A 23553-nucleotide genomic window follows, 5' to 3' on the forward strand; every position below is an offset into this window, starting at 1 on the left:
CGCGTACCCATACGCCTCGAACCCAGACGCGTTTGACGACGACGGCGATGATGGGGGGGCGAGGGGCAGAGGCGGGGAGGGGGGAAGGGAAGAGTGTCAAGATTCTTGATATTTTCGACGAAAAACTGGAGGAAGCTATCGCGAATCGCGAGAAGGGATAACAATCTACCGAGCCCCATGTCGCGCGAGACGCGTCGCGACGTCCCGCGGCGGTGGGAGCGCTGCGAACCGGCGGCGCCAGCGTCGCCCGGCGACGCTGGCCGCGAGGCTACGCCCCGAATGGTGCGTCCGTATGCGCATGTCACGTCCGAGCACAGTCTCTTTCTGTCGTGGCACCTGGAGGTGAGTGGTCGTTTGTAGTTCGCGCACCGGTCGACTATCCGACGAATCTCACCCGAGGATATTACATCGGACGACAGGTACGGAATAGAACGAGCGTCGGCACCGCGGCGTGCTGTGCTGTGCGTATAGTTTCGCAATCTGGTCGCGGCTTCGCGTGAAAACTCCAGCCGAGGGTCTCGCCGACACGGGTAAAGTGCCGCATGGCCGGTCGGCCTCTCCTTCCAGCCTTCGTTCCTGCCGGCTGTTCGCGACTTCGCGCGCGCACCGGCGCGCCGACGATCACGAGGCGTCGTCCCCGCGTCGTCCGTTTGCGCTCGTTGAGGATCGCGAGGATCGCGAATATCGCGAAGGGCCGAGGGAACTCGCACCGGTGGTCGGTCGACCGGTGGCGGGTGGCGGCGGCGGCGGCGGACGCGTCCGTCCAAGATCGCGAGAGGAGCGAACCGGATGCACTATGGCGGCCGTGCTTGTCAGAGCGCTGGAGCTCGCGGGAATTCCGCGCGGCGAAAATCGCACGCGCGCGAGGTCCGCGTGTCGTTCGACGTGGAGAAGGCTCGAAAAATCGCGATACTCGTGATGGATCGCGCTCTCGTGCGGTAACGGCGGAGCAGGAGAACCGGAAACGCGAGGTTAAAAGGTGCTCTCTCCCCTACTCCTCCGTCTCTCTCTCTCTCTCTCTCTCTCCGTCTCTCTCTTTCTCTTTTTCTCTCTGTGTATGTGTGTGTCTCTGTCTCTCGAGAAGTTGCGAGCCATCGGAGGCCGTGTGCAACGCGACGACCTTGCATGGCGGTTTTGGAACATGCTGGAGATCGATTCGCACGAGGAAAAGATCGCGCGAGCGCTGCCGGCACGGCAGCCGTTGCTCCGGCACAAGCCGGCTCGTGAAACGGAAATTCTGCTGTCCGCTGGGGAAAATATTGAAAATTCCGAGAAAGAATCGCGCGGGGAGAGAATAATCACGCTCATAAGGTGGTCTATACGCGTGGCGAAGAAAAAAACCGGGCGGTATCGAGTGTTGATAATTACGAGATAAAATTTCGAAACGAAATCTATCGAAACGATAACGGAATCCGGTTTTCGCGAGAATCGCGGCGCATCGGGCACGTCTTCCCGTCGCGAAATAACTCGGGAAGGCTCGCCGGCTGCGATCGGCATCCGGCATCATCCCGTAATTTTCCATGCTTGGTCGCGTATCGCCGTGCTGGACCGCGAGGGAGGCGGTGGCGATGGCGGCGGCAGCGGCACCACATTTGGCCACCTGATCCGGCACGTTCGCCCAAGATAGCCATCCGTCGATTCTTTCCCCGCGAAATTCTTTCTTTCTCGATTCATCGTTCGAATGCCGGTGAGATGCCGCGAGGAGAGAAGAGAGAGAGAGAGAAAAAAAAGGATCCTCAATAACGTGGCCATCGCATGCGCGATGCCGAGCGTCGCGACAACCGTGGCAACAGCGCGCCGCTCCTCTTCGTCACTTACAAAATGGCGGTGGCTGCCATTCTCGAATGTTCATGCTCGGCCACGTGGACGGCGGACAAAGACCGCCGCGACATCCTCGGGATGCCCCGATCGACCGAATCCGCGCGCCTTCGAGACGTGCTCGGAAAACCGATTACATCATGTGGCGCAACGCGATATCGAGGCGGCAGGACTAGATCTCGGAGATAGATTCACGATTCGTTGAAACTTTTCGTAACTTCGGTCGCTTCGGTTCCATATTGCAGGTCGTGAACAGAGCTGCCAGATTTTGCCGGGTTGCCCGGCACGGTAGGCCGACGCATGCGCTTACGAGTTGAAATACAGTAACGTATCACAAATCTGTAGACTCTTGTGACTACACACTCAGGTGTGCGTGGATAAGTAGAGAGTAGAATGTTCACATAATGATAAAAAGTACACATTTTTCTGTAATTAAGAAAAATATTTTATTTGGCAAAAATACTACTGAGATATCCTCTGTACTGAGAGTACTGGGCCCGCCAAAATTAAGCGCCCATAATACACATAACTGTATTTGCCATCCATTACACATGCGCGGCTTGACCCATGGCGGGGGGTCTGGCAGCACTGGTCGTGAATCGTCAATTGACTCGGTATGGACAGTCGGATGGTCACCAATGCGCGAATTTTACTGTTGCTAATTAAGCCTGGAATGCTTATTGACTAAATTTGCACCCAAATGTTAATTCAGTTTAGTCTAATTTTTGTTGTTAAAATTTGTATAGCTTGAAGTAACATTTAACGAGACTTACATTAAAATAATTAACTTAATTACTTCAACATCTTGCAATTTATTAATATTCCTAGTGATAAAGTTGACAAAAATTTTTTTTAATGTAAATGTGGATGAATTTTTATTAAAAATAGTGTTAATCTAAGAAAAACATAACTAGCATTCCAGAATTAAGTGTGATGCGATTAGAAATTTAGAATTTTTTAATAATTTTTCAATATCTTCTAATTCGATGTATTTTGATTACAGAGTACTAGAACTTTCTTAAAACTACAAAAATGGGTAAGGAGAAGATTCATATTAACATCGTCGTCATTGGACATGTCGACTCTGGCAAGTCGACCACCACTGGTCATTTGATCTACAAATGTGGTGGTATCGACAAACGTACCATTGAGAAGTTTGAGAAAGAAGCCCAGGAGGTAATGTCTAATTAATTTTTTTATAATATTTTTTAAATGTTATGTATTGTATGTTAATATTGTTCACAACACGATTTGTTACAACATGATGATAATAAATTTTCTTTCTCGTTCGTGGTTTCCACCTGAGGATTCGATGGCAATTGCCTTCGAGTCTGTTGACGGCTGAGAATGTCTGAATGTAATTTTTTTTAATTTTGTATCTTTATATTGAATATTACAATGTTAGAACAATAATAGAAATTTAGAAAACTAAAAATGAAATAAATCTAATGAAAATAATTTTTCAGATGGGCAAAGGTTCCTTTAAATATGCCTGGGTACTCGACAAACTTAAGGCTGAACGTGAGCGTGGTATCACCATTGATATCGCCTTATGGAAATTCGAAACATCGAAATACTACGTAACGATTATCGACGCCCCTGGACATAGAGATTTTATCAAGAACATGATCACTGGTACCTCACAAGCTGACTGTGCCGTGCTGATCGTTGCCGCTGGTACCGGTGAATTCGAGGCTGGAATTTCGAAAAACGGACAGACCCGTGAACACGCTCTTCTCGCCTTCACTCTCGGCGTCAAGCAATTGATTGTCGGAGTTAACAAAATGGATTCCACCGAGCCCCCGTATTCCGAGACTCGGTTCGAGGAAATTAAGAAGGAAGTCTCGTCCTACATCAAGAAGATTGGTTACAACCCGGCCGCCGTTGCGTTCGTGCCGATCTCCGGCTGGCATGGAGACAATATGCTGGAGGTCTCCTCCAAGATGCCCTGGTTCAAGGGATGGACCGTGGAGCGTAAAGAGGGCAAGGCTGAGGGCAAATGTCTCATTGAAGCTTTGGATGCCATCCTGCCACCCACTAGGCCGACTGATAAGGCTCTCCGTCTTCCCCTTCAGGTAAATTCGGTTTACATTTGATTTATTTTCTTAATTTTCTCGCGAGTAATTTTAAATGATGATACTTGTGTAACTTCATTCGTGGTTTCCACCGGAGGGTTTTCAACTCTTTGACGGCCAAAGTTCGTCTGATTGCACAAATATTATAAAATAAATGATTATTAAAATGCAACAATGTTTTAACGTTTTCTGTAATTACAGGATGTGTACAAGATTGGTGGTATTGGAACAGTACCTGTCGGCCGTGTTGAGACTGGTGTGTTGAAACCTGGTATGGTCGTTACCTTTGCACCCGTTGGATTGACCACTGAAGTTAAGTCCGTCGAAATGCACCACGAAGCTCTTCAGGAGGCCGTGCCCGGTGACAACGTTGGTTTCAACGTCAAGAACGTATCTGTTAAAGAATTGCGTCGTGGATACGTCGCTGGAGACTCCAAGAGCAACCCGCCCAAGGGTGCTGCTGACTTCACCGCACAGGTTTGCTCATTACATTTAATTGCACATTTGCTTTATTATTAATTTCTTTGACACTATGATGAAAACTTTATATATCTCATTCGTGGTTTCCACCAGAAGTTTTCTAATGATGGTCGAGTATGTCTGAGTGTCTAAATGTTTAAATGTTAAAATTAAATGCTAGTAACTTTAAAATATTGTAAGATTTATAAATCATAAACATATAATTAATCCAATAAATCGTTTCATACAGGTCATCGTGCTCAATCACCCCGGTCAAATTAGCAACGGATACACGCCCGTATTGGATTGCCATACTGCCCATATCGCTTGCAAATTCGCCGAAATCAAGGAAAAATGCGACCGCCGTACTGGCAAGACTACTGAGGAGAACCCGAAGGCCATTAAGTCTGGTGACGCCGCCATTGTCATGCTGGTGCCCAGCAAGCCCATGTGCGTCGAGGCTTTCCAGGAGTTCCCGCCCCTGGGACGTTTTGCCGTGCGTGACATGCGTCAGACGGTAGCCGTCGGCGTCATCAAGGCCGTCACCTTTAAGGATCAAACAGGCAAAGTCACCAAGGCCGCTGAGAAAGCCCAGAAGAAGAAATAACTATTGTAATAGTTTCCGTGCATACACCGATAGTTTCCGTGCGAATATGGCGCCGGGCGGACGACGGCGTACACCAGCCGACGTAGCTCACCCTCCTTTGTACGACTCGCGGGAGACGAAATTGACAGCATCGTCTATAGCGGAAGAGTTCTCTGGATTGAGGGCTTTATCGCAAACCACGATCGGAAATGAGAGAGCGACGATTCAATCGCGAAGATTGGTATCTCGTGCATACAAGGTCGCGCGATTACCGCGCCTCCTCAGCGCACGGACATTTCGCTTGTCGAAATGGCTCCGTCATTTTTTTCACCGTAAAGAGTTTCGCAGGAAAGAGACACATTTAATGTACCGTTGGCCGATGTGTGTATTTTCGTCTCGCGGGAGTCGCAAGGGAAAGGAGCGAACTTCGCGCGAGCTATCGTATAAACAATATACAACAACACCTACCAACTTACTTCATAACGAACATCAACATAATTTAGCGCGGCTTAATTATATTTTCTAATTACTTATACGGAAATAAAATTCTGTATATATCCGATACTCGAAAAGAAACATTTCATTATTATTCTTCAACATTACTTTATTGATAACTCGTCAAATTTATCATCCCTTTTTTTTTTTAGAAATACCTTTCATTTATTGCTCTCACATCTACGGTAACTATAGATTTGATCACGAAAAAGAATAATATATATCACGGCATGTCCGTATCTCATTTTGTCTTGGTAGCTTTTTTATATTAATCGTTCAAGACTATTAATTCAAGAAGCTTAGAGTAGAAAGGGCAACGGTAGTAGGCCTTAACAATGATAGATTTCGTTGGGCTATGGGACCTGTTGTTTCCTATAATTATCTTTCCATTCAATTATAGGTAAGACAAGATAATTAAAATGTCCTGAAGGAGAAAAAAAGAAACTTTTCTACAAGATATTCCTTTTATCTAACTAACGTCGAGCAGGAAGTTGCATGCGCAAAAAAAACTTGCAATGACTCTGTATCTCATCTTATTGCGATTCTTTTACAAACGACATTGGTTAACGGTTTTCTGTACATACATATATAAATACCAGCGATGACGAGTAAGAGCGAAAAATAAAGAAGCTGCGGAAACGAGATGCCGGTGATTCACTATCACCAGTAAAAAGCAAACCCAACTCCTCGTCTTCCCCGCAACCTGCCGGGCACATTGGCATTTCCATCAAGAGTCGAAAAAACAATACTGAATTCGATAAACTTCATAAGTTTCTGCTTGATATTGTCACACCCTAAAGAAAATTGCGCATTTACACGGTGAACTAAAGCAAATTCCAATGTAATGATAAATGTACATAACTTGCGAAGCATGGCGCATTATGTGATCTGCAGACGTTACAATATGAAATTTTGAAATGGCTGCTAAACTGGCAAGAACATTGAACTTTATTCGAACGCATACGTAAGCGCAATTTGTTCATTGGCACGTATGAGACTCGAGGTAACGCTAATACAGGGTTGAATAAATCGCGATTTATGACTAAATGAAAATTAATGTAATTGTTCAGCGATTAATTGGTTCTCACTCTGTCGTAATTCGCGAAAATCATAAATATTCCATATTTATATAAAAACGCGCAAAGTCTAAATCACAAATAAGAACATTCAAAATTGTTAACAATGGAAATAATTAGAAATCTGTTTTTGTATCTATTAACACATTTAGTAATTTCTATTTTTGCCTTCTATGCTTGTGTATGCGCGCAAACTATGCATAAATTTATATTAATTTCCATTTTGTCCGTCGTATATCGCGATTTAAAAATACTTTGCACTAAATTGCACGTATTGCCTCAATTCTTATATATAAAAAATAGCGATTAATGCGTATTTAATATGTGCATTAAATTATAGAGCATTTCGTTTCGAGCGTATGCATTTTGTTTAATGTAGATTTATTTTGTGAAAAGTACGTATTTGGAGTACGTTGTCAATTTCGTTAACTTTAATTTAATTGAAATATGTGTATGCTCGATGTATAAATATTAAAATACATAAAATTTCATTAATGAAGCATGCATTATGTGTGTTATGTTGTATGAATATATTAATCTTATTAGTATAGAAGAGAATTTGTAATCTTAGAATTTAAATTAATATTGCGTCATTTTTAAAATTTTATATTTGATGTTTTATTAAAATTTTTGAGAACTTAAAAGTTTCGAGAATTTTAAGTATAAGCATTTTGGTCGCTAAAATTTAAATTTAAAGAAATGAACAAAGTAATCAACTGAGAGATAGGCTTTTTTATAATTCTCAAAAGTCTCAGAATGTTGAAATTCAAGAATTTTAACTGCGAGAATCCAAAATCTGACAAATTTGCGGGATATCAAGAAAAACAAAATTTACTCTAGTTGATATTTCAAGAATTTCTTTCAAGATTCTTAAAATCTTGAAAAATTCAAACTCGCAAAAAAGAAACTGCGACAAGATAAAACATGGGCTAGTTCAGGATTTGCATCTTTTATAATATGCATTACAAAATTGCGTCACATTACGTTAGGAACGAAACCGCAGTAGAATCTACAACAGCACGACGCAGCAAGTCGTGAAAGTGCCTAAACATTTAAATAAACGCATGCCCAATACGTTTATCACATCCATTTAACGTGTTGAGGCATTTGTGAACGTACGGGGCTCCGAGCCAATTGGCGAGAAAAAGAGGACGGAAGTTGCACCCTGCACATCGTGCAGGAAGCGCGACGAACAGGGCTGCATGAGACAAATCGACCCGCCGACTGCTGATAACGTTGCGCCAACGTTGCAACCTTGTAACGTGCACCCACTCACCCGCCGCGCTGCACCGCGCTCCAATTTACCGAGCTGTTCGTCGCGAGTCCCGCTATGTCGAGGTTAGGGACTGTTTCAGACTGTTTACTTGTCAAACTATCCGCGGCATCGTGGGAAGACGTAGGCGAAACATGAGGGAAATCTGAGAAAAAGCTTGACGGAACATCTCTCGCGGGAAATCATGTTTTTCCCCGTAGGATGGCCGCGGGTGCTCAATACCTGCGAACAGGGCAGGATAAACGCGGTGGTGTGCAACAGAGACAAAATTATGTTCGCCGTTCTCACCGCGGACGCCCTCGTCATCTGGTACTGCAAGGCACGTAATTTTAGGCCAAGAGTTGATCTGCTTTTACCTATCCAAGTTGCAACTTTCAAATTTCATCTTGTTAATCATGTTTAGTAAGATTGGCACCTTTATATGATCATCCAGTTATAAAACAATTTTAAAATAGAAAGTGGAATAGAAAATCCTCGCAATATGTTAACAGCAGGCATATAAAAGTTTTTTATATTTTGTACCGAGACTAACATAAATTTCAGCGCGATTGTACTTAGGTACACAAATCTTGTCAAAAATGGATTTTGCAATGTGTACTATACTTTTATCAGCAGAATGCTAGCAAAAATATAATAAATTATGGTAGAGTGACTGTAGCAATCAAGCAGTATGTGTTATTTTAAAACCGTTTAAATGATTTTACTTAAATAATAACAAAACAACAAATTTTGTTGCTAGCAATTTGCTCAACTGGCAAAACGTGAGCTTAACTAGGACTGTTGTGTGTAACATTTCTATTTTTAAATCCTTCAGTTTTCTTAATAAACATTTTGCCTAATACTGATAAATTTTGGTTATTTTAATTACCTCATTACTCATTTATTCTGTCAGTTTATTTAAAAGTTTCTTCTAAATTCTTGATTTAATATTAAATTATTAGTTTTCTATATAAAAAATTCTTGCATTATATGTCAGATTTTCACGTTTTGATCCAATCTGTTGGTAAACTGTTAATTTTTTGCTTACTAAATAGATATTGTAATAAATAATTATTTTTTTAACTCCTCACATTTCATGATTTAAAATTATATATATATATATATATATATATATATATATATATATATATATGCTAAGTTGCGCTTAATCCCTCTTACAGTTTTCTCGCTTTGTCTGTATTTAATTATTACTGATGCACAATTTATATTGCAGCCCTGTGTACCGATTGTATTTAGTAAACGTTCTGCGAATTCTTTGTGGCAACACGGCGAAAACGTTCTAGTGCAATGGAGACCAGACTCAAGTATGCTGGTTATTGCGACATCGGATAGCTACCTGCTGTTCTACAGACTTACGGACAACAGTGCAGAGGGCCGAGGACTTTATGAACAGCGAGACTCACCGGTTACCAGCTTAAGGCGGGACAGTGCAGAATTATTTATTAAAGAAGTCATTCCATCCCTTGTTTTAAGTTTCGTAAGTTTTTCTTCGGTTTCTTTTTCATTACTAAATGCAATGCGAGAAATTTAAAAAAGTTAATTATGAGTTATTAATTAATTGATTAAATTACTTAATTCATTAAAACTGATTTACAAAACAAGACTGATATAACTTCCTCTTGTTTGCTTTGCAGGAAAAGTCGGCTTGGATCGACGGTGGGATCAGTTCGTTAGTTTGTATACGAGACGAGCTTATGGTAGCGACCAAAACTAGCCACGTAGTGCGCCACAAATGGGACGGCACCATGAATCGCGACTATTCTTTAGACTTGAGACGTATACCATTCAGTATTGATCAGCAAATCTCTACTGTGGCTGTACCGCTCACAGAAAATAACATTTACGTTACTGACATCGAATATTCCCCTCTTGTTGGAGGTTTTGCTATTGTACTGAATAATGGTAAAGCTGCATTTCTCACTGCTCAATCTTTGAAGTTTGATCCTAACCAAGTGCAAGGAATTTGGGCACAGGATCTGGACGATGCTACTTGCGCCGCTGTTAATCATAAATATCGGCTAATTGCCATTGGGAGGCAAAAGTAAGTGATTGTACCATTCTTAAGTTTGTCAATGTATTATTTTTTTCTAATTAACTGTAATAAAATGTTTTTAATTATTTAATTCATGTAAATTGATGAAAAATTATATATCTCTTATGTTTAATATTATGATATATTCATGGTAATATTATAAAAGATAACTATAATTTTCATATCTACGCAACATAACGTAGGTCAAATATTTTAATTTACAGCTCCGAAGGCGTCGTATATTATGTCGATGAAACGACTGGCGGTTTGGAGATGTCACACACCCTGAGTCTATCCTCCAAAGATTACCCAGGTCGACCGGGTAGTGTCAAGTGTCTTAGATGGACGCCCGACAGTTGTGCTATTGCTCTAGCTTGGGAGGGCGGCGGCTTAGCGCTGTGGAGTACCTTCGGTGCCCTGTTGCTCTGCAGCTTGAAATGGGATTACGGTCTACGTGTAGATCTGACACACGATAATCCTCTGCATATCCATACGATGGAATGGTCCGCGGAGGGCTATCAGTTGTGGATGTTGCGAGAATCTCCGGAATTTTTAGTTACCAACGAAAATGGCAACAAAGCGACCAATTTAAATCGTTCTCTCATTCAGTTGGATTTTGTTAAAAGTCCTCTAACTATCAATCCGTGCATGGGCCATCACGGACATCTGTATCTTCAAGGCGAGGATAGACTATATTTAAATTTAGGTGCTGGCTTATCTTCGACCGCATCGGGTTTTCATCTTGCTGCCGAAATTCCCAACGACAGTATGCTCCAGACACTCGCCGGCTGTAAGCAGTGGCTTGTTGTGCCTATTCCATCTGCATATAGTGGTTCCAATTGGCCGATTCGGGTAAATATAATAATAATAGCATGTTTTATGAAAACGTATTGTACATTATAATTTTTTATATTATTTAACTTTATTAATGCTAATTTTTAATATTGTAAATAAATTTATTAGCTACATAATAATAGATAGTAAAAACATTTTTAAAAGGTTTTTTTTTTTTTTTTTAATATCTTGTATAATGTGTATTATATTAATTTATATATGTATTTATGTTTATAGTATACTGCCATAGACAGCGAAGGTTTAAGTCTTGCAGTGGCCGGCCGAACGGGATTAGCGCATTATTCCCTACCGTCAAGAAAATGGAAATTGTTTGGCAACGAGAGCCAAGAACGAGACTTTATAGTAACTGGTGGACTGTTATGGCATAAAGGATATCTCATAGCTAGCAGTTACTCTATATTGGATGATAAAGATGAAATTAGAATTTATCCTCGTGATACTCGGCTTGATAATAATTATGTTAAAAGCGTTAGGATGCCCTCGCAAGTATTACTACTGAATACCACGAAAGACAGACTTTTAACTTTCTGTGCCAATGCTCAAATTAGTATTTACGATATGGTGTTGCAAAATGGCATAGGTGAGTACTTGAAATTTCTACATTTAAAGTCGATTTTGAAAAGTTTGAATTAACCCTTACTCAATAAAATGGACATGTTATTATTTTAGAAACCGCCGGTATCGAATTAACGAGAATACAAACGGTAGATATTGGTGGACTATGCATACATCCCGCTTGCGTAGTTAGCGCTACGTTGACATTGATTCGTGCGGAGACCGCCGGCAGTCATCCTCATCCTGAAAGTCTTCTGCTGAATGTCTCCGGACGTCTTCTCATGGTTCAACGCGAACATTCTACCGACAATTCGGAGGTTCTCTTTACGTGCGGCGCGCCGACAGTTTTAGCGTCTTACGTCGAAAACGTCTGGGTACCATCACGTTCGAGAAGGGACAAGCCGCACTTAACCGAGGCTCTGTGGCTGTTCTGCGGGGCTCACGGCATGCGAGTCTGGTTGCCGCTATTTCGTAATCATCAAGACAAGGCACATGCCTTTATGAGCAAACGGATAATGTTACCATTTCACTTGCGCATTTACCCTTTGGCGATACTCTTTGAAGACGCGATTCTATTAGGGGCTGAAAACGATACCGTGCTCTTCACGTCGGATACAAACTCACCCTTTTCACTGCCCTTCAATTTATTGGAGCTTACGGTATTGATTACGTATATATTTTAAACTTAGACTATAGAGTTAATATTACATTTAAGATAATTATTACAGATACACAGTTTTTAAAAGAATTTTCAATTTTCAAAACAAATTCAACATTATAAAGAAATTATTATTCAGATATTTTCATTTTAAGGTAAAATATTTTGTAGAATATAGAAATTTTATTATTTTAATTTTTTATTATTTCTAGTTATATCTAACTTAAATACAATAACTACATTTCAGAGTCAAGTATATCTACATCAAATTCTGCGTCAATTGATACATCGAAATTTGGGTTATCACGCGTGGGAAATAGCGCGTTCGTGTTCCGCATTACCGTACTTTCCACATTCGTTGGAACTATTACTTCACGAAGTCCTTGAGGAGGAAGCGACGAGCAAGGATCCTATTCCTGATGCTCAATTACCATCCGTTGTTGAATTTATTCGCGAGTTTCCCGGTGTTTGGGCTAGAGCTGTCGTGCAATGTGCTCGCAAAACTGAAATTGCGCTTTGGCCGTATTTGTTTTCCGTCGCTGGTCCGCCGAAAAAGTTACTGCAAGATTGTTTGCAGCAAAAAGAACTTGACACCGCTGCCAGTTATCTGATCATTCTACAGAACTTAGAGCCATCCTCTGTTAGTAGACAGTACGCTACGTTATTGTTAGACGCCGCACTAGAGCAAGGTAGATGGGAACTGTCGAGGGATCTTGTAAGATTCCTTAGAGCAATTGGTAAATAATCTTATATAATTTTTTAAAAATATAATTAATTGTATTTATGAAAAATATTTAACATTAAATTTTATTTATAAATGTAGATCCAAATGATGTAGAGTCACCGCGTACATCGTGGAGTGGCAGTGCGAAATTGGTAGGTCCTCCTCAAACACCTCCTCTTTCTCCGCACGAAGATGATTTGGCCTTAGTTTTGGGTACTATGCAAGTTTCGAGGAGCCGTAGTTATAGTACTACAGTTACGCCTAAAGTGCAATCCGAAAAAGACGGCGCGCCGTCCTCTATGCTAGAAAAAACCCGAAACGTTGTTATGAGGCGAAAAAAATCAGTTCCGACAGTAAAAACCAGTGAGAAAACTGAAAACAAGTAAATAGTTTATTTTTTCTTTATAGTTAAAAATAGATATTGGAAGTAAATTATGTGCTTTTCTGAGAAAATATAAATTTAATTTTTGTATTATCTTTCTGTAATATCTCTGAATTCTTATATCGGAAATATTTTCTTTTGCTATTGAACTAAAACTAATTAAATTTATATTTTTCTAGGGAAGGATCGGCAGAGGAGTTCTTTATTGATATCATTTTGCAACGTCATGCCCGGCAACTTCTTTCAGCTCGCCACTTGATTGACTTGGGTAGATTCGCGGCTCGTCTTGACTTTCATTTAGTGACATGGTTCGGTCGAGAGCGTGACAGAGCAGCAAAAATCGACGATTATGTCGGCACGTTGAAGGCAGTTCATGAAGATTTCGCGTTTCCATACCCGACGCTTTCGTTGCCCACTCTGCAAAAATTTCGGAGATCTAGTCTCACCTCTTTACACTCCATAATATCTGACGACGAGACCATGTCTCCGAACTTGGTCGTCGACGTACCTGACAGTGGATACACTAGTCTTCCAAGCGGTAGGCCACCGTACACAACGTTGGTCTCACCTGTCGCCAGCTTAGAAACACAGTTTCCAACCGCGGAAGCCAAATTAACGCCGAATCTAATAAATGGTGAGTCATATATTATATTAACTTGAGCAAAAGTTTGTATATACAAAATTTTGTGAAAAATCTAAGTTTTTTATAATTTTGTAAATAACGAGAGGCTTAGTGTATTAATAATTTTTTATTTGTGATTTTAGATGCCAATAGCGTTCTTAGTGATACTAGTACAATCTGGAGGGACGATGCAGAATCTATGGTTGGTTCTGTGTGCTGGGTTTCACCTGAATCAGTGGGATCTACAGAAGTCAATCCAAGCTCATCGACTTCGGTCGGTCGGGCGGAAGTACAGCTCAGGCATGAATATTTTTTACATTAAAAAAACAAAAATTATTATTTTTATTATTATATATCTTATATATGTATTTACTTTTAAACTTTATAGGTATTTATTGCAACTGTTTCTTGAAGGAAGTTGTCTAGGATGGGCTGCAGTATTAGCTACTGTCCTTCGAGATGCGGCGGCCATGGCTAGAACCGTCAGAACGGCACACGCACCAATGCAAACTTTTGACTCTATAATCAATCTAAGAGACGGATTGCTTACATTGACCAAGTGGTCTCATTCGGAATGGTACGTAAATATATGCAGAAATTTTCTAATGTGGAGAATTAAGAATTTAAATATTTACTTTTTATTAAATATATTAATATGCATACAATATTTATTTAATTTTAGAATTAAATTGATTACAATTTCTACAGTTTAAATATAAATATTAATTTTATTCTGATTTCAGTTTGGGATATCGTCCCTTCATGTCCAACATCCAAAGCCAGATATCGCTGTTGAACCGACTAGTGATAATCAAACAACAGCAGGAACAGGAACAGATACTAGAGAGCCCTTCGCCGAGTCCGGCTCCGTCCGCCAGCAGCAACCAGCGCGGTACTCTCTCTCGCTCGAGACACTCTTCTATCAGTCACGCTTCCAACACGGCTCCGCTCGAAGAAGAACGCTCGCACGAATCACTCTTGACCGTCGAAGAATCAGTATTTCACGGAAGTTATAATAATAATCTCACAACAAATGTTACGGAGGACACGTCACCGCAGAGCGCTTGCACAATCTCATAAGGGTGCTTCACGAAACTCCGAAAACTAAGGCTGTCCACTTTACCGTGTATTTTACATACCAAATGGATTGTTTTCATTTAAAATTAATTTTTGCAAAAGATACTCGATTATGTTTCACACAGTAAGGATTTCGTATGTATATTATAATTATTATATAATTATTATTTTAAAAAGATTTTATTCTAAGGTCAGTGGTTAAAATCTTGAAATTGTCCTGATATTAAGGATAATTTTTATATAATGCAACAATATTTGGCAAAACTCATATGAATTCGTTTTTAACACAGGTTCCAGAAATTCTTATAATTCGATCCTGGAAATTTGTATATAAAGTTTTGAAATATCTTTTTATTAACTTTACATCGAAGATTTTGAATTGTACAGGGTGAAACATGTAAAGGTGAATGATTCGCATGTATATAAGCATTTATAATATTAAAATACATGCTGCGTCGCGAGGTATGAAACCCGATGTACGAAGTCGCCAAAGTTAACAGCAATTTTTAAATGATTTTACCGCTGAGCATAAAAACGTGTGTGAGATCGATTTTATTAGATGTATGAGCAATAGGGAATAGCAATATAATGATGCCAATGAATAACCAACGGTTCAAGGACATGAAATCAAAATGGGTGCATCAAGAGGTCTGATATTATAATGATAATTATATAATGTGCAAAATGATGAAAATGATTAATAAGCTATTTATACATATTGTAATATAGACGATTATACAAGTATATGTTATATTTTCACATAAAATTTTTGGTGATTATTTTATTAGGAAATCTATGATAAGAAAGCTATATCGTTGATAATTCAATGAGCAGTGTAAAAGACAAAATTGGAAAAATACAAGCCTGAAACATTGACTTATACAGAGTAATTCTTAATTATATGTAATATGTTATACTGAATTTCTAGAAACCAAAATAAGAAACATAAAATAATATAATACAATTAAGAATCGCTCTGTATAAGATTCCGAGAGCAATATTTTCAATATCTATTCGGAATAATTCTAATTTATTTATGCTAATCTTTTAATTTTTATTTTAATTAAAAAAACTTACTCGCTTTGCAAGTAAAAGTAGGATGGATTAATGATACTATTACTGATTTCTTATTTTGCAAGGATATTTATTGCATTTACACTGTCGTTTGATAAATTCATGATTAATCTCGCCATACAAATAATCGATGAGTTATCAGCATCTAAGATACGCTAATCGAATCTAAATATTCAAGTATTTACTATTGTATCAATCTTGTTCTGCATTCCGACACGTTTTTACGGAGAGCGTTTACTTGACAGGTACTTCTACAACATCCGATACGTGATATTTCCTCCATTCGTGATCGGCTGTCCTCCAGAAGTAATGATTACTCAGCGCACGAGGGAAATTCTACCTTTACCCTGACACACATAATTAGGGAAAAACAGTTGTATCACGTTGATAGCATTCTTAAAAATTTAAATATTTTTTCCTTATCTAGGACTTCTACGAAGTAAATCCATGAAGTTGTATGTCTCTTATAAGACAGATTAATGTCAATCGTATTCATCGCAGAAGAAGACAGTTTCATGAAGAGGAAAAAAAGGAGGCCTAAACTCATACTGAAGATAAGAATGTAAAACTTGCAAGATTCCTCGTACGTGCGAAATGACAGAAATTTTTATCCCATGAACTACAAATATACGAACAAATATTTTTAAAAATTGTACAGAGTAATTCAGAATGAAAAGAATTAAAGGACATAAAAATCGTGAACACAACCGAAATGAAGAAAATTTGAAGTGATTTATAATTGGTTTGTATGTACGTGTACGTGCTACTCGATTTTTTATCCATTTTCATAAATTTAGTTTCAGTTTTACAATTGTAATATTATAAAATTAAAATTATATAGTTCCTTTTTGTAACGAATCTAAATAATAGATTAATTAAAATATTCAACTATTATTGTTAAAGTAGCTAAATTTTTCGCAATTTAATGTGAAATATAGTTGAATATAATTTAATTAAATAATTTCAATTTGCAATAACTATAAAATTAATAAATGGATAAATGGATATTTAAGTCATAAAAAATTGGAACGTTTTGTTTTTCATGCAACTTTTGAATGTCTTATATATCTTAGGTTATTTAAAGATTCACAATTTTTAGTTTTACATAATAATATTATAGTAACAGTTCAGTGAAAGTAGAAAGCTATTTTTTTATACGATAGAATTTACATTATACAATGTCATTAATAATTATCTGCGGGGATCAAGTATATATCAGGCAGATACAAGTACGGGACGATGCCAAACGTAAACAAACACAGTCAGTCAGTCGTCGACACGATTTCATATCACGACAGTGGACGCGTTTTCGTATCTGGTGGAAAAGTTAAATGTCTCCTGCATCGTATATAGTGGAATTCCCGAGTGACGCAAGTGCATCCCGTTATAAACCAGATTTCTTCTATGACGAAACGTCCGAAGGCAAATTTCTATGATAAGGCAACATAGGATAAGACATTCGTTGGTTCAACTTTGAAATAACTCAAGTTCTGAGGTAAGAGTTGAGATAGAACAAGATAATTTTTTTAACTTGTTTTTAAATTATATGTATCACTTTGTTATACGTATTGGCAATTAAATAACTAAATTGATTTTATTTTACTGCAATACTTATAGTAAAAACTAACTATTTCATTTTATTCAAAGTATAATTCTTTCCAATATTGACAACACATGTTTCGGTATAATTTTCAACGAATTTATTTGTGTTGTCCTTTGTACTGCTTCGAAAAATATAATTTCAGTTCGAGGCCAATACAAGTTATCTATTAATGAATCAATATTTGATTTTTTCTCGTTTTTTATCTTTGAGAGCAATTTCTATTATATATTCTCGATTTGAAAGCATACATTGCTCACACATTGTACTCTTTTGTTGAATCAAATTTGTCTTCGAACTTGAAGAGAAAACTTCGAGGATATTGGAAACGTATAAAAATCCATAACAAGCTATCTGAAGAAACTAAAGAAACTTCATAAATTGTTTCAGTCGATAATGCAACTTCTACTGATATTAGAGGAATTTATTTTATGAAAAATAAATATTCTCACGATTTTATAATAATTATTTTTACAATTATTAATAATTAAACTTATTTCATTTTTTTAAATTTTATTATATTTTGTTTACAATTTTTTGGGAATCACGTTTATCACTCGTGATCCGTTCGTTTATTTATGTGTCCGTTTACTTTTAGCATTCATTGTTTTAATAATAATTTTTTCTATCGTAACAGATGTAATCTTCAAAAAAATATGTGATAAACGTACGTCATCGCCTATGTAATAGAATTTGAGCTCTTCAAGCAATTAAAGATGTAATCTTATCTAACGTTTGACGAAACAATTTGACGAAATGAATACAAACAAATTAACACGCTCATTTTTGCGACTGTTAAAAAAGATATTAACAATTTCCGATTGAGCGTTATTATGATTATAATTTACACACACAACACATATTTTTACCTCTACTTTCTATTATAAAATACACAAGCACGTAACAACAATAATATTAATTTACCTATTTTAATTTTTCCTTATTATTCCGCAAATGCGGAATAAGGAAAACTATTGATATTCTACGTGAAACTTTTTACACGATCAATATCGGCCAAGATAATTGGCCATTATTGAGCTTTAAATTATTAAATTATTGACATTCGATCACGTTGTGAATCATAACGCTAATATAAATCCATCAAAACCACTAACGTTTAATCGCATAATTTCAATTTAAAGAAATATATAAAGTTATTTTTAAACTGATACTTTACAGAAACAACGCGTGTTAATATTTTATTATTATATATCGGATATGTTAATGGAAATTTACTCACGCGTCGATATTTCTTATATGTTGAAATGATAAAATCGATTGTACAACAAGCTTATTACATTCAAAACGACGTTTGCGAAAACAACATGCGCAAATTGATTGCAAAAAATATCGACGAAAAATTAGCCGCGCGACGATAATTTTAAGCTAAGTAATCGTAAAACTGATCGTATAAAGCTAGCAGTAAAACATCTTATTACCAAAATAGTTACACACGAGTAATTTAGCTGTTGTATGTAAAAACAAAAATAATGAGAATCGATACTATTCGCGTGATGACTTTCGCGAATAGCGCGCTCAAATGTTAGATGTACCACACGCAACGTGTCATTTTCTTCTCATGACCATTATTACCATTTTCCTCTAACCGTCTCTGTGGGTTTTTGAGTTTATGCATGCATTGCATGTGATTCCTCGCGGGAGTTCCCCGCCGAATGAATGACATTTCCGCCCTGACATATTTATTAGACGTTGGCAATAAAGTATGCGCTAATTAGACGTAACGCTTTAATTAAATTTTAGTAAATTAAATAGTAATTAAATAAGGCTAAAAAGAAGCCAAAAACGGGACATATTTCGCGAGTTTTTAGCTATACTTTCTGTTTTATAGCAGGAAAAAAAAATTCGTCCGGTGACTGACGCTGATTTTTGCATTAGGTAACATTGCGGTCGCGGGTTGTTCTCGTTGCGTACAAAAACGAGAATAAACCGCAGAAATCGATATTTCAAATTCAAGGCCGCAGTTATCAAATATGTATCTGTACAACCTCTCCGACGTCATGTTAAATCCCGTATTGTATTAAACTTGTAGGCCGCAGGAATACGTGAGTCGAATGTCAATTTTAAGAGGCAGTATCTTGGCGACGTGACGAGACAGGAAGTTCGATAGTTCAGTAGATCAATCTCGCCGGAGGACCTCGCGAAGAGAACAGCCCTCCCCCCCGAGATAATTAAGCGATAAAAGCATTCGAGGAATATTAAGAGCCCGTGGGAGTAAATGCCGCTGTTTAATTCGCGTCAATATAATAATTATGTTTTCCCGTTGATTGTTACTTGAAGTATGCAACTCTCTCTCGTGGGATCGTATAATTGCGTCATTTGTTTGATGTATTAGATTCCACGGCGATCTCGGCCTAATCGCTGTTTACGCGCGAAATTTGTAGCACGTGCTTTCGGTTAGGAGGTACTGCGTCAATTTTTTTTCTCGTACTCACAACAGTACCCGGATGCGTCATGAAATATTTAACGAATTAGAGTGATCGATTGCGGGTCCGTGATTGCGTAAATTGGTCCGAATTTATAGGGGTCTGACAAATTGTTGTATCGAGATACTCTGTGCAAAAGTATCTCTCTACGTCTACGTGATACTATTTATCTATTTAACACGAACAAACAGTCTTGGTTTACTTAATAAACTAGAAAAAAACATTATACAGAGGAAACGAACTTTTTTTAATATTAAAATCGGATCTGCAGATAGATAAAGAGCTTTATTCTTTATTTAGTTTATTTAGTTTGAAGTGAATTTTAATGTTGAAGATAGAATCTTACTTGCAAAACATATTTAATAGTTATAACATCTGAAATTATACAATTATTTGATAAATAAAAGTAAAAAATTTATATTAACAGTCTTTTGCAAATTTAAATAAAATATTTATTTTAACATTTATTAAGGTAGATGCAATTTATTACACATACATATATAAAATTTCATTTGTTCACTTTAATATGTTGAGGATATATTATTGAAGATATATGCGTATCATTACATATTTTGATAAAAGTTTAATAAATAATAGTTTAATAAAAAGAATTTATATCTGACAATATAATCGAGAAATGAACGAAAAAAGATCGATACCGTGGAGATTGATGTATCATTCGACATCTATAATCCTTTCTTCTCGTATCGCTATATAGGTCGGTTCGATATGGATTTATTGTCGAAGCGCAAAGCTCTCTGGCACCAGCGTGTTATCAGATTGGCAGATCAACTGAAAGCACGTGACCGATTAAAATGCCGCAAAACAATGGGATTACCTTGAAATCTTATTGCTGGCTCGGAGTGCGAAAAGACATGTCTGTCCCAGTCACGAGATTTTACGGCACATTTATATAATTTTATAATACAGTGTAAATATTTAAGGAAATTGAACTTACACTCGACGCAGTAATGGTTCTCAATATATTCTTAAAATTTAGTTTTATCTCCAATAAAATAATCCCCTACTTGTATCCAAAATTCGATATTTTTTCTCATGCAACTATACTTTATTTTATTTTATTATCTTAACAAAAGTTAAAACTTAATAGAGTCATTAAGAATATACATAATCTTTGAAATTTTTTAGTTACCTCAATTGTTTGTATTGAATATTAATAACTATAAAAGAATTGAATGTGTTAACTTAATTTTAAATAAATTTCATTTGAATGCAACAATTTTAGATAACAATTCTTGCATTATTTATTTGATTAGCAATTTTCTATCTTTCTGTTAATTATAAAACAAGTTCCGGTTTTCCCTGATAATTTTTATGTATCTAAAAAGAAAAATTATTTAAAAATATTTAAATAATGTAAAATATGATATTTAAAATCTCTTTATGAATACTGTTGCATAGTGAAATGCATTCGTGCACTTTCGAACGAACGTGCCCGTATATTTCTGGTTACTTAAACATTTCGCAAATCAGATATTTTTTTATATCTCTTAAATGTGACGCAAAAAGTTAACGTCATCGATTTGTATCTGCAAGAATCTTCTCCGTGGCTCATACGTCAATATTTAAAAAGAATTCCCGCGAAAACTTTTGGCATGACGTCACAAGTCAACAAGCCGTCAAACAAGTTATAAATGATATTTTAATTGAATATCAAGCCAAATGTTAAGTATTCAACGCGCATTCAACGAGCGTTAATTCGCACGGAACCAGTGATTATTAACGACAAGCATTATCAATATTTATGATAATTGATTAGAGATGCGAAAAATGTTGGCGGAACGATTAATCAGTTTGCTAAACACTGTCGAAAAATATTACACCAGGGATTCTCAATTTATCGAAATATTTCGGACATTTAAATAACATCGTATAAAAATCATTAACTTACGACATTTAGTAAAACAGGTATGATGCGTTAACAAAATATTTCGTATACTTCAAATAAATTAATATTTTAAACAGATCTTAAAAGTCAAGACTACTTCGAATTCAGTTGCAAATAGTAAAATTTTTTTTATTACAAAATAAATATTAAAATAAAATATTAGTATATAATAATTTAATAAAGTATAAAAAATGTAATGCAATATAAATTGATTTAAACTTAATCCTTTCTGGTCGACTACCTTCCGATAATTTGTATCTGCTGTTCGTTTATCTAATAGACGTCTCTTATCCTCATATTAGTCGATTGAGATCACTCTTTTGGCATTAAATCCGACGAGACAAAAATATGTTTGGTTAAAGAATCTCTTGTAAGGACATAGGAATGCGCATTTAGTTCGACAGTTTGTTTGCATTATCAACTAGCTTTATCAAACGTTGTTCTGTAGTTCAACTTACGCATACACGTCGGCATATTTGGGTTAATTGTCATTGTAATTGTTCGTGACCAAACTTACTAAGCCTGGATAAGGATACCTTATCAGAGTATCGCGATATTTAGCTTCCGATATTAAACCTAAAATTTTTTAATCATTACCGTTGACTTTGTAAACCTAAAATATTTCAAAATAGATATTTTATTTCTCCTCTTACAATTACAGAGTGTAAATGTTAAACATGTCCTATCCAAAAATGGCTAATACGTATAGCCGAGAAATAATCAATATCCGCGCCCAACATTTGAAATATGCAAATGCATTTCTACTGCCTTTCAATATCGACGCGTTCAGCTATTGTTAGATTCTGTATCGGAAGCTAAGTATTGACACTTAAGATATAGAGATTTATATGAAGGTTGAGATTTATATAATGTCTTTGCATTTTAAGTAATATGAAAAATGAAGTACATTTTCAAATATGTACATAATAAAAAGATTTAGACGAAAGTTTTTTGACACACAAGCAAACATTTAATGATAGAGAGGGATAATGTACAATCTCATTTATTATTGTCGACTAATATAGATATGAAGACGTTAAAACAGTAAACAAGAGATCTAGGCGATTATTTCGTGTGTAGTTTTATAATAATCATCTGATTAGTCGCACTATTTTTCTGTCGATGTATTTTTTAATAGGCTTGCTTTAATTATTACAAATTGAGCAGCGCTGATACCTTACAAAAAAACAGAAAACATTAAATAAAATATTTAAATATGATAAAAGTTAAGAAAATGACAATTAGCAAAGATACATGAGTACATTTTCTTTATTAATGTCCAATTAATAACAACATTTTAGATTATTAATAAAACCTTCTAATTAATAATAACCTTAACGATAGATTGCATCAGCGTCTTGTAACAATTAAACACTCGAGGATGTGAATTACTTACTGTAAACCGACATTATAAAAGATTTACAATGCATACTTTTGATAATTACCTCCAAAATTCTTATCACAACATGCAATATTTTTACACGGAAAAAAGAACAGTTTTACTCAAGCGTATAAAACTTATGGTCGACGGGTTATGTGAAAATAATTTTATTATACATTTATTTTTATATAACTTATATAAAATCGTTTTTTTTTTCGCGAATCTATTACTTTATCAATATAAATACTTGTCAATACAATATTGACCTGTTCACTCAACGTTAGCCCTTCCTCGGAGGATACGATGATGGATCGCCCGATCGAGAGAGACGTATACGCATCTCCCGGCAGTCCCGGCGAGATTTAAAGAGGCAGTCGGAAGATTTCTAATACTCACACGCGGGCGTGTGGCACGGTTTATATGCTACTATAGAAAATTCTCGCGGCGGAGGGCATTAC

The 23553-nt window shown here is 36.9% G+C and overlaps 2 protein-coding genes and 1 long non-coding RNA gene across 3 annotated transcripts; 2 read left to right on the forward strand and 1 right to left on the reverse strand.

Moving 5' to 3' along the window:
- Positions 1-303: 303 nt before the first annotated feature.
- Positions 304-6075, forward strand: LOC105833278 (elongation factor 1-alpha). Its single transcript, XM_012674904.2, has 5 exons — positions 304-419; positions 2822-2994; positions 3285-3893; positions 4095-4370; positions 4603-6075. Exons 2-5 carry the CDS (start codon positions 2851-2853, stop codon positions 4957-4959), a joined length of 1386 nt encoding a protein of 461 aa, XP_012530358.1. The 5' UTR covers positions 304-419; positions 2822-2850; the 3' UTR covers positions 4960-6075.
- Positions 6076-7146: 1071 nt separating this feature from the next.
- On the forward strand, positions 7147-15453 carry LOC105833279 (guanine nucleotide exchange factor subunit Rich). The gene is made up of 12 exons (XM_012674905.3): positions 7147-8101; positions 8996-9259; positions 9417-9823; positions 10039-10666; positions 10886-11249; positions 11339-11883; positions 12130-12619; positions 12706-12988; positions 13168-13622; positions 13754-13910; positions 13999-14187; positions 14354-15453. Exons 1-12 carry the CDS (start codon positions 7967-7969, stop codon positions 14688-14690), a joined length of 4254 nt encoding a protein of 1417 aa, XP_012530359.1. The 5' UTR covers positions 7147-7966; the 3' UTR covers positions 14691-15453.
- A 357-nt stretch (positions 15454-15810) lies between these two features.
- On the reverse strand, positions 15811-23431 carry LOC118646765. The gene is made up of 2 exons (XR_004964204.1): positions 23362-23431; positions 15811-20597 (listed from the first exon to the last, which is right to left on the reverse strand). It is a non-coding gene; the product is annotated as an uncharacterized LOC118646765 (long non-coding RNA).
- Positions 23432-23553: the final 122 nt, after the last annotated feature.

The sequence above is a fragment of the Monomorium pharaonis genome, chromosome 7 (genome assembly GCF_013373865.1).
Source record: "Monomorium pharaonis isolate MP-MQ-018 chromosome 7, ASM1337386v2, whole genome shotgun sequence".
Lineage (NCBI taxonomy): Eukaryota > Metazoa > Arthropoda > Insecta > Hymenoptera > Formicidae > Monomorium > Monomorium pharaonis.

What these genes read in the sequence shown, in the direction of transcription:
- LOC105833278 (XM_012674904.2), top strand. Translation starts at nt 2,851, where the DNA reads ATGGGTAAGGAGAAGATTCATATTAACATCGTCGTCATTGGACATGTC. An exon ending in TTGAGAAAGAAGCCCAGGAG is followed by an intron (nt 2,995 to 3,284) that starts GTAATGTCTAAT and finishes ATAATTTTTCAG; the next exon opens with ATGGGCAAAGGTTCCTTTAA. An exon ending in CTGCTGACTTCACCGCACAG is followed by an intron (nt 4,371 to 4,602) that starts GTTTGCTCATTA and finishes CGTTTCATACAG; the next exon opens with GTCATCGTGCTCAATCACCC.
- LOC105833279 (XM_012674905.3), top strand. Translation starts at nt 7,967, where the DNA reads ATGTTTTTCCCCGTAGGATGGCCGCGGGTGCTCAATACCTGCGAACAG. An exon ending in GGTGTTGCAAAATGGCATAG is followed by an intron (nt 11,250 to 11,338) that starts GTGAGTACTTGA and finishes TTATTATTTTAG; the next exon opens with AAACCGCCGGTATCGAATTA. An exon ending in AAGTGGTCTCATTCGGAATG is followed by an intron (nt 14,188 to 14,353) that starts GTACGTAAATAT and finishes TTCTGATTTCAG; the next exon opens with TTTGGGATATCGTCCCTTCA.